The 16,204-nt window shown below is 38.9% G+C and overlaps 2 protein-coding genes across 7 annotated transcripts in view; one reads left to right on the top strand and one right to left on the bottom strand.

The window, feature by feature from the left end:
• Positions 1-793, bottom strand: part of LOC127647741 (protein phosphatase 3 catalytic subunit alpha) — a 133,653-nt gene extending 132,860 nt beyond the window's left edge. For 2 of the 4 annotated variants that reach the window (XM_052132188.1, XM_052132195.1), the window contains exon 1: positions 493-793. In XM_052132188.1, coding sequence (XP_051988148.1) covers positions 493-553 — 61 coding nt within the window. In that variant the 5' untranslated portion in view covers positions 554-793. The remainder of the gene's footprint in view (positions 1-492) is intronic. The other 2 variants (XM_052132202.1, XM_052132212.1) reach the window with 1 other exon arrangement.
• Positions 234-16,204, top strand: part of LOC127647676 (B-cell scaffold protein with ankyrin repeats-like) — a 96,101-nt gene continuing 80,130 nt past the window's right edge. For 2 of the 3 annotated variants that reach the window (XM_052132109.1, XM_052132083.1), the window contains exons 1-3: positions 234-537; positions 1,579-1,733; positions 1,989-2,222. In XM_052132109.1, the coding sequence (XP_051988069.1) occupies positions 2,156-2,222 (67 nt within the window). In that variant the 5' untranslated portion in view covers positions 234-537; positions 1,579-1,733; positions 1,989-2,155. The remainder of the gene's footprint in view (positions 538-1,578; positions 1,734-1,988; positions 2,223-16,204) is intronic. The other variant, XM_052132091.1, reaches the window with a different exon arrangement.

Genomic DNA, 16,204 nt, shown 5'->3' with positions numbered 1-16,204 from the left:
TTGATCATCAAGCAATAAAAACAAGAATGCATATTCGCTAAACTTACTGATATGTAGGCTCCTTTACGCTGTCAGTATTGTGCAATATCTAATGAGTCAGAAATTATTTTTTGTTTATTTTGTCCAAAATGTGGCTGCGCGCAATAACACGTTAATTATGACATGGAGTTAAAGCTCACGCGCTACAACTATTTGAATGACAAATACAGTTTGTTGACTTGAAAAGTGACGATTTTAACTGCGTTTCATTGGATGAATCACGCATGCAACCAACTCTGTATTAACAACTACATTTACTTCCTACTTTTACCAATACAGCCGGCTACCACCCATTTTCCATGGGCAGGCAGATATCATATAGACAGAGCGTTTGCAAACCATCTGACGATTCTTGCCTGCAGGGACACGTTTACACTCACATCTCAAGGTTTTCGCACTTAAACAAGTCCGTGACTGCGACCACTCAACTGCGGCAATGGGATTTCTACTTACATTTAACCACTCTGTCCGTCGTGGATAACTTCGGATCATCATTCGGTATGTTTTCAGACATTTCCAGTCAAATAGGTGTCGAATCTGTCAGAAACTGTTCCCGAAAACGACCCGACGTGGTTCCTCGCTCAGCAACTCAACTCTTCCCCAAATGGGAGACGGCAGTGATATCTCTCGCTTGTATCACTGGCCAAAAATACTTGCAACAGGGTGACCAATTTCAACGCTGTTACTGTAGCTCTGTCTGATTTACTGCAACAACGTATCAAGTTCCAGTTCCCCCCTACGATGGACGCAACCAAACACGATGTCTCTAAGGGAAACGCCCAAACATTCAGGCGACGCGTCCCATTGGCGGAGATCATCCTCGCGCTCTAAATTTGCGCCTCCTCTTTGGTCTGCTGAGATGTCATTCGTACGTGTCTGTATAATTGACACGTTACAATTCTGAACTCGATTTCGAGGAGGGGAGTGTAATTAAGGTGTTTCATTAAACGCTAGAAAGAATACGATTGCGGATAATGTATTCGTCCATATGCTCCATGTGTCATGGCTAGTACAGTAATTCGTACATTGAAATGTAACTTACATTTCATCAGTGAATTGCATGCACATATTTTCATATTTCCCATGTTCATATTTTATATGATCTTGCTAAGTCATTGTACTGTCAGTGTCAATTTTAAAGAACAGAAGTCTGCAGATACTGTGTGTGTGTGTGTGTGTGTGTGTGTGTGTGTGTGTGTGTGTGTGTGTGTGTGTGTGTGTGTGTGTATATATATATATATATATATATATATATATATATATATATATACACACACACATACATATATCAGCCACTACATTAAAACCACCTGCTTAATATTGTGTAGGTCCTCCTCTTGCCACCAAAACAGCACCAACCTGCATTTAAGAATAGCATTCTGAGATGATATTCTTCTCACCACAATTGTACAGAGTGGTTGTCTGAGTTACTATAGACTTTGTCAGTTTAACCAGTCTGGCCATTCTCTGTTGACCTCTCTCATCAACAAGGTATTTCCATCTGCAGACCTGCCGCTCATTGGATATGTTTTGTTTTAGGCACCATTCGGAGTAAATTCTAGAGACTGTCCCAGGAGATCAGCAGTTACAGAAATACTCAAACCAGCCCATCTGGCACCAACAATCATCCAAGCGATTATCAAATCAGCCAATAGTCTGGCAGCAGTGCAGTGGATCAAATCATGCAGCTACAGGTCAGGAGCTTCTGTTAATGTCACATCAACCATCAGAATATGGGAAAAATGGGATCTCAGTGATTTTGACCATGGTATGATTGAAAGTGCCAGATGGGCTGGTTTAAGTATTTCTGTAACTATTGGGATTTTCACATACAACCGTCAATTCTGAGATGTGGGTTGGTGCTGCTTTGGTGGCAGGGGACCTACAGAATATTAGGCAGGTGGTTTTAATGTTGTGGCTGATCGGTGTTTATATATGTGCTTGTGCAGGGCTGGACTGGTAATCTGGCATACCGGGCATTTTTCCAGTGAGCCGATGCACTTTGGGGCCGATCAGGGATGGAATGGCAATCGGGAGAACCGAGCTGGCCGGTGGGTCGGCCGCGAAATGTGCTGAATGGGCCAAAATAATCTAAAATGGTGATAAATAAGCTAAAATGAGCCATCGCGTTATGCAGAACGGACTACAAAACGGATATGCAGAAAAGGACAGCGAACACCCCAGTATGAAAGAGTATGAAATCATAGTTGCACACACATACATATATATAAATACACACACAAACACACACACACACACACACACTGGTGGCCAAAAGTTTTGAATAATGTACTGATTTTGCTGTTTTGGAAGGAAATTGGTACTTTAATTCCCCAAAATGGCATTCATCTGATCACAAAGTATAGTCAGGACATTACTAGTGTAAAAAAAAGCACCATCACTATTTGAAAAAAGTAATTTTTGATCAAATTTGAACAGGCCCCATTTCCAGCAGCCATCACTCCAACACCTTATCCTTGAGTAATCATGCTAAATTGCGAATTTGGTACTAGAAAATCACTTGCCATTATATCAAACACAGTTGAAAGATATTTGGTTCATTAAATGAAGCTTAACATTGTCTTTGTGTTTGTTTTTGAGTTGCCACAGTATGCAATATACTGGCATGTCTTAAGGTCCATATTAGGTCGAAAATGGAAAAAAAAAACAGCTTTCTCTAGAAACTCATCAGCCAGTCATTGTTTTGAGGATTGAAGGCTATACAACACTTTAAATTGCCAAAAAAAAAGATTTCATACAAAGGTGTACACTACATTCTTCAAAGTCAAAAGACAACTGGCTCTAACATGGACAGAAAGAGATGTGGAAGTCCAGATGTTCAACTAAACAAGAGGATAAGTACATCAGAGTCTCTAGTATGAGAAATAGACACATCACATGTCCTCAGCTGACAGCTTCATTGAATTCTACCCGCTCAACACCAGTTTCATGTACAACAGTAAAGAGAAGTCTCAGGGGTGCAGAACATATGGGAAGAATTGCAAAGAAAAAGACACTTTTGAAACAGAAATACAAAAAGAAAAGGTTAGAGTGGGCAAAGAAACACAGACATTGGTCAACAGATATATATATATATATATATACACACACACACACACACATACATATGTATATTATAATGCAAATCTCAAAAGTCTCACCAGTATGATGAAGTTAATATGCCATCAACAATGCTGCTGATCTCTGAAGCCACCACGTATGTAAATTGTGGCCTATTACCTGCCTGACGTCAGTTTGGGGATTTGCAAGTGGCTTGAATGGGTCTGGCACGATCATATGCAGTTGCACACACACATAGTCATTCAGATATGCTGATGTTCCTGAGCTCTGAATGTTACCGTGACAGCACACAGGATCACAGTTGACCTGCACACACAGAGCTGAGAACACACTGATAACGATGACACTATCGCCAACTTGCAATCAAGGCCTAAATCTATACGAGGTGTCCGTTTTGACCATCTGTTGTTAAACATTTGCATGATTATAAAGCTTCATCCAGAAGACATCTGTCTGTCGAAAATGGATGCAAAGTTGTGAACATGTGCAACATGGGTAAATATGTTTAATCATCTAAATCACACCATCTTTCAGTAATATTCATCTGTTGTTGGTGACAAATAATAGGCCTCTACTAGGTTTAGGCATATATATTTATTTTTCATATTATATCTGTTGTCCCAGATTTTTCACAGCTAAAGCGGCAATATTTCTTTGTTTCTCCGTGGAAGGTGTCCATAAGAATACTTTCCTACATTTTCATCTTCACTGATTTTCTGTATCAGAATGTGAATGTTAGTCCATTACAAGAGTTGGTGCCAGCCTGATCGATAGACCTGTAATGACAGTATTTCACATGTGTCTAAAATAAAGAGGAAATTGTTTCCACCAACTGACCCAGATTAAAAAATAATTAATTAAATAAAAATGCTATGGCAAAATCTGTGTTAGATGTACTGTATGATCAACATATGCTAACATTTCTGAAAATAATTAGAAGTTTGGGATTGGGTGAAAAATAGCCTAGATGTTTTTCTTCTCCACCATGTATTAATGACCATCATGGCATAAAATAAAGTGGTACTTTGTGAGTGGTGGTGGCATAGTGGGCACATAACTGTTAATCAGAAGGTCGCTGGTTCGACCCCACTGCCACCATCATTTTGTCCTTGAGCAAGGCACTTAACTCCAGGTTGCTCCGGGGGGATTGTCCCTGTAAGTGCACTGTAAGTTGCTTTGGATAAAAGCGTCTGCCAAATGTGTAAATGTAAATTAAAAAAAAATTCCCAAACAGATGATTACCCAAATTATTAGTTATAAATTAACCAAACTAAGTTAAGTCTGTAAAACAAATATATTCTTTATCCAAATACAGTACATTTTCATCAATAGGATAATGTAACACATGTGATTAGCAAGGCTTGCTCTCATAATGCTACCATTTCCACATGCACCATTACCATGAGAAAGACTAATCTCATGAAATGGAGTTTGCTCATGTATAAAGTGTTAGTCATCATATACAGTGCACTACGGAGCCTGTATGATTTTCTTCTATAGAGTATAAAAGGAGATAATTGGCAGAAAGTTAGCCTCAGTCACCATTCACTTTCAGTATATAACTACTTTAACATTCTTTCTAACATCTCGTATTGTGTTCCTTGGAAGAAAGTCATTAGGGTTTGTAACATCATGAAGGTAAATAAATGATGAATGGACTGCATTAGAAGCAATAATAACAGCAGCCATTCATATCATGATAAAAAAAACTCTTGTGATAAAAAAAAAAAACACTGATGCCATCAAACAACTGCACCTAATAAACAGTTAATTTCTTTACAGTAGCCCCATAACAAGTCACTTAAAAATGAATGAAAAATGTCCCACAGTCCTCTCAATTTTTATGCAACTTTGCACAAGTATTCATTTACATTTACTCATTTGGCAGATGCTTTTATCCAAAGTACTTACAGTGCACTTATTACAGGCACAATCCCCCTGGAGCAACCTGGAGTTAAGTGCCTCAAGGACACAATGGTGGTGGCTGTGGTGATCAATCCAGCAACCTTCAGATTATCAGTTATGTGCTTTAGCCCACTATGCCACTACACTACACTGAAGTATTCAGGCCTATTCATCCCACAAATATAACTGTTGCTGTTTATAATTGAAATGTGTGTGTCTAACTCATTTCTAATACACATTTTTTATTCACAAATTGTATTTGGTTATAATAGTTAAAGAACTGATTTTGCCTCTGGATAATACCCTCTTTATTACCCTGACTGACAATTGTTGAAGATAAGAAGGGGGTGCATGCACTAAAAAGTAAAACATTTAGTGGGTAAACTTTTTCCATCTTATTACATTTTGTTAACATTAACCTATTTTCTCCATCTGTGTAAAATCCTCATAAACATTATGGGAGCCCCATGATAGATGTTCTCCTCTCTCGCCTTCTCACCTTTTCTATCTCCTGTTTGAAGACTCGCACAGGGCAAATGACTTACATTTGAAAGCAGAGTGTGCCCTTTACTCAGCACATTTAGGCTCTGTGATTGATGAGCTGGCTTGGGTGTACAGCAATAAACCACAGACTCCCCACTATATATGACTGTTCTGGGACTAGTGGAGGGTGAGGGATGTGGGGATGTCGTGTTTTCCCTTCTCTCCTGCTGGGAGAGCTGGCTTCTGTGCGAGAATTCAGACATACTATACACTGTAATTGTGCGTGGTATAATTTAAGTTGTGGCAGAATTTCCACTCCACTTGAGAAAATGTGGATTGTGGAAGTCTGTTATGAAAACTGGAACAGAGTAAATTGGAACAGAAGTGAAACTCTTGCAAACAGGGTTTGTTTCCTGTGTAGAAGTGTAATTTTGCCACGATAGTCTGATCCAACAAGGGAAAGTGTAAAGAAAGAAGAAACGGAGCACTGATCCCAATTAGAACTTTCTTTCAAATTGTAATTTTATTAAAATTCTCCCACCATATGCGATTGGTCTCGAAAAGTGTTGGTCACATAATCCACACTGAAATATGTTCAAATTAAACTTTATTAGATTCAAAATATCAAACCGATTGGTAAAAAGGATGTGACTCTGACAACTCTTTTGCAAAATTATATTTTGTGGTTCATTACAGGTATCCCTGCAGTTTCAAAGTGAAATGTCCACTGTATGGCGCTAAAAGTGAACTAAATTTTCTCCCAAAAAGATGATTTGTTTTTCAGGTTTATGCTTAAGTTGTCAAATTAAAGGGATAGTTCACCTAAAAATTTAAATTCTCTCATAATTTACTCACCCTCATGCAATCCCAGATGTGTATGGCTTTCTTCAGCAGAACACAAACAAAGATTTTCAGAAGAATATCTCAGCTACGTAGGTCCATACAAAGCAAGTGAATGGTGATCAGACCTTTGTTGCTCCAAAAATCACTTAAAGGAAACGTAGAAGTAATCCATACGACTCTAGTGGTTTAATCTATGTCTTCTGAAGTGATATAATAGGTGTGGGTGAGAAACAGATAAATGTACTTTTTTTACTGTAAATCTCCACTTTCACTTTTACATCTGAATGCACATGTGGTGCCTGTTCAGTTTCCCTTTCACATCTGAAAGTAAAAGTTAATGTGAACATTTTGAGTAAAAAGCTATTTAAATATTGTTATTTTTCTCACCCTCAACTATTATACTGCTTCTGAAGATATGAATTTAAACTTTGGAGTCATATGGATTACTTTTATGTTTCCTTTATTTGATTTTTGGAGCTGCAAAGGTCTGATCACCATTCACTTGGATTGTGTGGAATTTCAGAGCTGAGATATTTTTCTAAAAATCTTTGTTTGTGTTCTGCAGATGAAAGAAAGTCATACACATCTGGGATAGCATGAGGGGTGAGTAAATGATAAGATCATTTTCATTTTTGGGTGAACTTTCCCTTTAAATATGAGCACAGTCAGAGCTGTGGCACAGTGGGTAGTGCTCATGACATATAGGAACTTCAGGTCACAGGGACTCAATTTCCTGTCTCTCTGAACTGTTTTATTCAAATAAAGGTGACGTATAGCAGCAGTTCTCATCTTTGATGATATGTATGTGATCAACTAATTGTTCAAATATTTGGTTGTCCTTGCTTCCCACAAAGTGACACTATGCTTTTGTAATACTATAATTCTTGCATATTCTCACTTTTCAGTAGAGTGTCAGATGCCCTGTCACCCTCACCCTCTATAAAGCAAAAAAGTTACTACCAGGGGCCTGGGTAGCTCAGCGAGTAAAGACGCTGACTATCACCCCTGGAGTATTGCATATTAGAATCCAGGGCATGCTGAGTGACTCCAGCCATGTCTCCTAGGCAACCAAAACATGGGATAACCTCCTCATGGTCGCTATAATGTGCATCACTCTCGGTGGGGCACGTGGTGAATTGTGCGTGGGTGACGCAGAGAATAGTGTGAAGACTCCACACGCTCTGTGTCTCTGTGGTAACACGCTCAACAAGCCAAGTGATAAGATGCGTGGTTTGACAGTCTCAGACACGGATGCAACTGAGATTCGTCCTCCACAACTTGGATTGAGGCAAGTCACTACACCACCACGGGGACCTAGTGCGAATTGGGAACTGAGCATTCCAAATTGGGGAGAAAAAGGGGAGAAAAAAATAGTGACTTCCAAACGTTGTATTTACTCACAGTAAATTAGAATTTTCTTTTTGAATTGTATTTGCATGCATTTCATAGAAGAATGCACATGCTTTGAGTGGGATGTGTCCTTAGAGGAACTAGTATTGTGGTTGTTGATACCTGTAGAAAAGAAAAACCTCACAACAAAATGTCACAAAGCTTAAATATACTCATATGGAAACCACCCCAAAGTTTATTTAGACAGCTGTTACAATGTCAAATAAACAAACCCAGCTTTCAAGATGCTGTAGATTCAATGAGGTGTGCAATAAAGCACACAGCTTATCAGTTTTGCTTGTCTTAGAGCCAGGGGTGAATTATGACTAGTGAGAACACACCCTACACTACGACTACCTCGGTCTAAAAATTAGTGCTTCAGGGGGTTTTGGTCTGGCAGTGAATGTACTAAAAGTGAAAGCTTGAAGAGCATTCTATGCTATTAAGGGCAAATTTACCCAAGTTGACATTCCTGTAACAATCTGGTGTAAAATCTTTGATAGTATTATAATGCCTATTGCTCTGTATGGATGTGAGGTTTGGGGTCCACGCTGTCTGGCAGATTACTCGAGATGGGACAAACACCCCATAGAATCCCTGCATGCAGAATTCTGTACAAACATTCTAAGAGTTCAGAGAAAACTAGGCAGAACTAGGCAGATACCCCCTTATTATACATATTGAAAAACGATCCCTCACATTTTGGACACACCTAAATTCAAGTTCCTCTAACACACTGCAACACGAAGCCCTTAAAACCCAAGAGCTGAAGCCTAAAACCAGTCCCCTTTGTCAGCTGGCTCTGAAACTCACAAACCCACTAACAACTAACACACACCAGTTTCAGACCAGCACTGCTGAACAAAACCAAATCAGAATAAACCAAATCATAAAAGAAAGCAAATATGTATATGTGTACCATTGGGAAAATGAAAGTAAAAACCAAAGCAAACTGGAATGTTATCGGGCCCTAAACAGAACGTATAATCTGGCAGAATATCTGCACACTGTAAGAGATCCAAAACAGAGACGTATTCTCTCCAAATACAGACTCAGTGATCACAGTCTGGCCATAGAAAAAGGCTGACACAGACAAACATGGCTTCCAAAGGAAGAACGAGTCTGTGCTCACTGTGACATGGGTGAGGTCGAGACAGAGACACACTTTCTCCTTCACTCTGAGAAATTTACAGAGGTGAGAGAGAAATACCTCCACAAACTCTCAAACCTCATGCCACAGTTTTCCAGTTCAGCAGAAACAGATCAATTGCTGGTGTTACTGGGGGAGGACCATCATGCACCAGTTGCAGCAAAATTCATTTTCATTGAGATGCACACCCTCAGAAACCAATTACTGCCTTAATGTACTTCATTCACAGTACTTTTATTTTCTTATGTTCATAATGTCCTGTTAAATGCTTATTTTAGTTTATATTGTATAGTGTATATTGTTATTATATATTTTATTTTATTTTATTCATTATCTGGCACCTTATTTGAATTCTATCTTTATTGTTATTTGTTACTATTTTATCATTATTATTTGTCTTGTCATTATCTGTTTTGTGTATTAATGCTTTGGCAATATTGTATGTAAACACAATCATGCTAATAAAGTACTTTTAAATTGAAATTGAAACAATTGAGTGTCCTGGGGCCAATTTTCTTTTAGGCAAATTTCTTTGTAACTGTGCCAAATAATTAAATAATACCTGTCATGACCACTAAAATCTGATTGTGTGTGTGTATATATATATATATATATATATATATATATATATATATATATATATATATATATATATATATATATATAAACCTTTCAAATATACACACTGCTTTTTTGCTTGTGTTTAAATGTTATTTGATGGAACTGTATATTACTAACTTTCACTTTTTTAAAGCTACATCCAACAAACTTTGCAAAGGTTTTAGGCAGTTCTCTGTATCTGTTCTTACTCATCTGAATTATGGGGTGCGTTCTATTCAGAAGTGATCATCCCTATACCCTGTTGCCTTCAAAGACTTCACCCTCCACTGTGAGAGCTTTGGAGGGCTGAAAGGTATAGTGGTAATTTTATTTGATTGAAAATTCTGTTTGGAACGACCCTACAGCTTGGCTACCATTATTATTACTCCCAACCAAGTGCCCTGCAAAGGCATAATTTTTGCTTTCAAAGTGGCCACAAATCAGCAATAATACATTACATTGACACAATGTTCAAATGAGCTGAGTTTGTTTGGGAACGCTTGTGCTTTTTTTCTGACTGTAAGACCTTTAAAAATATCTAACTTCAAGCTTTTGTCAAACCAAGATTATAGTTTGCCTCAACAAACTTTACATATCTAGTTTAATCAATACTTTTCCACACAATTTTGTGTGTTAAAATAAAATATCAATATTTTGTTTCCCCCAACCACCTAAGATATTTGATTGTAATGTAGGGAAACATGCAGCTATAGCATGTTTAAAGAACACCCTGGGATTTTTAGTGATACCAAATATTAGTTTGGCCATGATAACTTCCTATCCTTGCTCTATAGAAATGTATGACATTACAATTCAGCATATCAAATTCAATATTATGTTTTTTTTGTTTTTATAAATCCATTATTATTATGTTTTATACATCAAAAACTATATTTACATTTGCAGTCTCAAGAGGTTATGGTAAAATGACATCATAATATCTTGTAACATATAATCATGATATCTTTCTAATGACAGAGCAAGCTGCATATCTAAAATAACTAGCTGTCCACACTTTAAATATACCTTATAACATTTTATGTAAGAATTGTCAAAGCTCATTTTATTTATTTATTTATTTATTTATTATTATTATTATTATTATTATTATTATTATTATTATTATTGTGGTGGGTGTAAAGTATGGATGTAATGTAATGATGATTGAGATATACCTCAAAACCCTGTTGAATCACATTTTATACACCCGTTTTCAATACAATTGTTTTTATTTTTAATGAACAAAAAAGTTAGCACACGTTGCTTCAGTTCAGTAAATACTCAATTCAAAAGCAATAGTAATTCAGTAGAAATATAAACAGCATTGTTACTTTTGCTCTATCAAAATCAGAAAAGATTTCACTTTAAAAAGATTAGTGCATCACAAGACGAAGAGCCATTTTGAAATTATATTACAAGGTCTTCTACTTCCAGTAGGGCACTGAAATGTTCACAAGGAGGCAGTAAACATCTAGTACTTATTTGGGGCCACATATTTAAGCCTATATTGTTTATGTTAAGTTGATGAGCCAAAATCTAGAACACTAGAAAACAAAACAAACTATTAACAGATAAGAACTGACAAAACAGGGAGAACAGGAGGGCATATGTATGTATATATACATACATATACATGGGTTAACAAGACACACCTGGGAGAAATAAACACAAGAACCAATGAACAAAGACCAGAACTAGACAAGAACTACAAGACCCAAAATGCAACCAAACACACAAAGAGAACACTGAACATATATGGTGGCCCCTGGTGGTTTGCCAGGGAACCCCTGACACACATGGTGTCCCCTGACACACAAGAAGTGTGCTGTAGGCTGACTTCTGTCACAGATGTTCAGAAACTAAGAGTATGTGTATAAAAATATTTTTATTAAAAAAAATCATAACAATTTATGGTTGCCTTAATTATTATGCAAATATGTACATTGTTTACACATCATCAATCAAGCATCAGAAAATTCTTCCATTCCCATTAAGTAAAAACACCTGTTAAATAAAAAATGTGTGGGTGTTTGTGTGTTGTAAAACAAGCACACACAAGTGAAACACAATTTTGAAATGAATAAAATTCATTTATGTCAGTTATTTTGTCTATATAATTCAAATCTGTGAATTGTTTTATGAATCTGTTGGACAGTCCACTGTTGGAGTCACTAGAATGACTCGGATTTGCCAATGCTATAGGATCCATTAAGAAAATAGGTTCACCAGTTTGACAAAAACTTACCAACTATACATGTGAAAGAGGACAGTTCAGGAGAGTGTTTGATTACATCTCATTCAGCTTAAAAGCTGCATTCACAAACATTTAAACATTTATGCATCACGCTTTGAAAATGTCTCTGTTTGTTTTGAGAGACCCACTTAGACCCGCCGCAACAACGTTACTCAACCAATGGCGTGAGTTGGGGCAGAACTATATCTTTGTTTGACCAACAGCAGACAGGGTGTCTCCAGAAAGCTGTTTTGAAATCAACGAGTATTTTATAAGTTCCGTTTGGTGGCGCAGAAATGACATAGTGCTTCAGCTTTAAAAAAACATAATTGTTTAACTCACTATAAAAAATATTAAATCACTATAAATTTTATTAAATATTTGCCTGGTTTTTGCCATGAAAGTAGCCATGGAAACTGGCATGGCATTAAAGCACACACAAACTTGTACCTTTCAGTATTCATTTGTGACTCAAGCATCTGTGTCTGCTCGGTTACTGGTGCAACCTAAGTTCTCTGAAAGGAGGGAACAAGATGCTGCATCAGTACCTGAAGCTGAGGAAGCTCTTTCCAGGGCCCGTGAACTTGAAACTTTATACCATCATGCCAATTTGATTGGTTGGTGACGCTTTGCCCCATGCTTGCATCATTGCGGGCATAAAAGCCAGAGCCCATTGACACACCATCAGAATTTTCCAACTAAAGGGAGGAGAGTGCATCTCTTGGGCCCTTAAACAAAAAATGTGTGGTGTGGCACAGCTACCTAGCATCTCAACCCCAAAAATTGGTTTTCAGGGAACCAAGGTTGGATCAGTAACCAAGAAGTTAGCTTTTAAGTCAGTCACTATGTCAGTCACAATGCCCACTAGCCAACAGGGTAGTAAAAAGGCATTGCCATAATCACCCCTTCATATTGAAAAATAGGCAGGTGGAGAAACAATAAACCATACAGCTTGATGCCAAGACAGAGACACTAGCCATACCAGATAGTGGTCCAATGACTTAACATATCTTCTCACTAAGTTGGAAGAATGGGAGCAGGACAGTGAGGCACCTGGCCAAGGACTTTGGTACAATGACATTAGACAGCGAGGTAGTGAAATGTTGCTGGGCTTGATATTGGTTTTAGACAGGTCAGATCCAAACTCTAAACAACAGTTGCTGACCGAAAAAGGCCTAAAGGTCCGCAACATGTTTGACTGATGAGTTAATTGCCTCTAATGGCTCAAACGGGGAACTTGAAAGTGCATTAAACACTATCACTAATTTCCAAACTGGAACAGTATTGGGGCAAGAGGGTCTCAGCCATCTCACACCACTTTAAGTCCCAAACTGGGACAGTAGAGGGGCAAGAGGATCTCAGCAGTCTCATGCCATGCACAAAGGTACTGACAAGAGGGTATTTGCCTACAGACAATCCCTCAAAGAGGTCATGACCGGCCAATATGACAGCAATGTATACTTTGGGTGTGGATGGTGTAAGTCCTGCATCCAAATACTCTTGCAGAAATGATAGTATTATCTGCATATGGCAAAGCGTTAGGTCCTCACTCAGGGAGGGACACCAATCAGCATATGTCACCATTTTAAGGCATACAGCTGCCTACTTGAGGGGGTCCTGGCCCTTAGTATTGGGCCTAGCACCAGCTGCGACAACCCTATTGCATCAGATGAGCCCCGTTCAGAGGCCAGACATGCAGTCTAGACGTCTCTTAATATCTTGCCTCGAGTTTGCGAGGCAAGATCAATCATCAAGAAAACTTTCCATAGTGGGAGCAGAAGGAATCGAATGTGAGACCCTTGCACCTCTGATTGAAAGTTTTTCAGAACCAAGAGGACTAAAAGCAGTTACAGGTGATTTATGTGCCACACAGTTTGTCACAGAGTGTCAGATCTTTCCAATAAAACTTGTCTCTCCTCCAAATAGGGAGTGTGACTAAACAACAATGTCACTAATTATACTAACAATGCAAAGGTGACCATTTTGCCAAGCATGATGATTGGAGCTATTCATCAGTCAGGTGTGCAGACATGGCTACTGAGTCGAGTTTCATTACTAGGAAGGAATGAACATTGTCGAGTTTACAACATGAACATTGTCGAGTTTACCCTGAGGCCCAACTGCTCCAAATGCGTAAACAATAGATCTCTATGCTTTCACACCTGTACCTCAGATTGAGCTAGCAGCAACCAATTGTTATTTATCCAGTAATTCAATACGCAGATGCTGCTCCGCTTCTGCAGAGGGAGCACCACATCAGTGCATTTTGTGAATGTTCAAGGGGCCAGGGACAAACCGAAGCGAAGGACCTTGAACTGGAATGCTTTATCCTCGATAGCTGATCAAAGAACAGGCAATTTGCACATGAAAGTATGCATCTTTCATGTCGACTGACACAAACAAGTCCAGAAGCTGGACATGAGACATGATGTGTCTTCATCTTAAATGGAGACTTCCTGAGTGTCCAATTAAAGGGTCTCAAGTCCAGAACAGGCCCGCAACCTAACGATCTTTTTGCGATCAGAATATGGTTGTGATGGTACAAGCCTTTCTATTTGTCACCTGTCGTTACGCTCTCTATTGCATTTTTGGCAAGGAGATTCTGTACCTCTGGGTGCAGAATTGGCACATCCTGGACACAGAGGACACAGGGTTTGGTCTCTGATCACTGGTGTAACCAACCCTCGGGTCCAGGCCGCTGGAGATGCTTCCTCCCAGCTGGCTTTGTCTCCACTCTACGGGAGGAAACTGGGTTAGCGATGGCAGCACGTTTTCACCGGCACTGCCCTGAGAAAGAGCACAAGCAAGCCAGCTGGGATACAGAGCTAACCTGCCTCAGCAGAATGTGTCTGTAGGCCTGTGTAATGTGTTCACAAGATGGGCAAGAAGGAGTTGGGAACTGGCTGAGCAGTCAACATCACCTTTTAATGACACAAATGAACTTAAACAAAACACAATGAGTGCTTTGCAGCAAAATCCACAGACACCCACACACACAGCTCATCTCTCTCTCTCTCTCTCTCTCTCTCTCTCTCTGTGCGCATGCGTGAGCGTCTGAACTGAACGGGTGTGGAGTGTGTGGAGTGCGAGAGCGTTGGTCTGCGGGCTGTGTGAGTTTTCTATCTTTTCTTCTTTCTTTGGCATAGTTGTTGGGGTATTTGTGGAGGTTTTGCTGGAGTTAGGGAAAGTAAAACGCTGCTGTTCAGCGTGTGCTGTCAGAGATGGCAGCGTCGGAGAGCGTACAGCTTGATAAGCTGACGCGGAGGAATGGCATAAAAGTTATCCCCGCGGAGTGTTGCTCTATAGAGGACTGCAGCATAGCAGTTGCTCAAGTTGTGGGATATAGGAGTATCTTGTTGGCATCTAGGATGAAAAGTGCGATTGTTTTGTTCCTAGATAACGTGAACAAGGTTACTGAAATAGTCGCGAGTGGAATTGTGTTAAATGAGTCATACACACCGGTAATGCCTTTGCTGCAACCGACGAAAAAGATCTTGTTGTCGAATGTTCCGCCTTTTATAAAGGATGAAGTGATATAAAGAGAACTGGCCAGGCACGGAAAAATTGTTTCGCAGTTTAAAAAAAATCACCTTAAATTGCAAATCTGCGCAGTTGAAGCATGTTGTTTCTTTCCGGCGGCAGGTGTATATGATTCTGAACAACGAGAGTGCGGAGTTGAATCTCGCAATAAAGTTGTGATTTACGCTACATCAGAGACAATGAAGTGTTTTAAATGTGGACAAGGAGGACATCTTGCTCGTGCGTGTCCTGAGAATGTGGAACACGGTGCAGTACAGAATAATGTTGAAGGTGAGGGACAGAAAGATAACGTGGAGAATGAAAATCAGGATAAAGGAGGGGAAGTGCTTGAAAAGGGTGAACAAACTAATCAAAAAGAAAAATAGGAGTAATGAGGAAGAGGTAGGAGAAGAGGAAATTGAAAAAGAATTTGATGCTGCTGGCCCTGTTGTGAATGTAGAAGTCTCAGGAGACATTGATATGGCGGAGGATGACAATCTGTTTAAAACACCGACTTTAAAGAGAAAGACAAGTGGAAAAAGTAGAGGAAAAAAAGCTAAGAAAGAGCAGGTTCAAGATGAGCATACAAAGGAAAAAGAAAACATGCCTGACATTGATCACAGTAACTCAGATGAGTCTGTAACAGAGAGTGAGTGTGAGTCTGTAAGTTCAGTTGACTCAGTCTCTCAGAGAAGATCAGGAAGGAGTGCTTACACCCTTGAAAAAATTAAATCTTTTTTGCAGAACACAAAAGGCATGAAGGGGGTTCAAGTGCAAGAGTTTTTTTCCTGATTCTGAAATGTTCATAGAGGCTGCAAGAATGTCAATGAAGGAAGTTGGGTTGGGGGGTCTCACAGAACAGGAAGTATATAGGTTAAAGAAAATTGTTCAAAAGTTGAGATCCAGTATGTTAAATGATGAAAAGGAAGTGTTTAATTTTTCTTTTTTCTTTGTCAATTTCT

Source organism: Xyrauchen texanus, chromosome 1 (genome assembly GCF_025860055.1).
Source record: "Xyrauchen texanus isolate HMW12.3.18 chromosome 1, RBS_HiC_50CHRs, whole genome shotgun sequence".
NCBI lineage: Eukaryota > Metazoa > Chordata > Actinopteri > Cypriniformes > Catostomidae > Xyrauchen > Xyrauchen texanus.
This window is presented reverse-complemented; position numbering and strand designations above follow the sequence as displayed.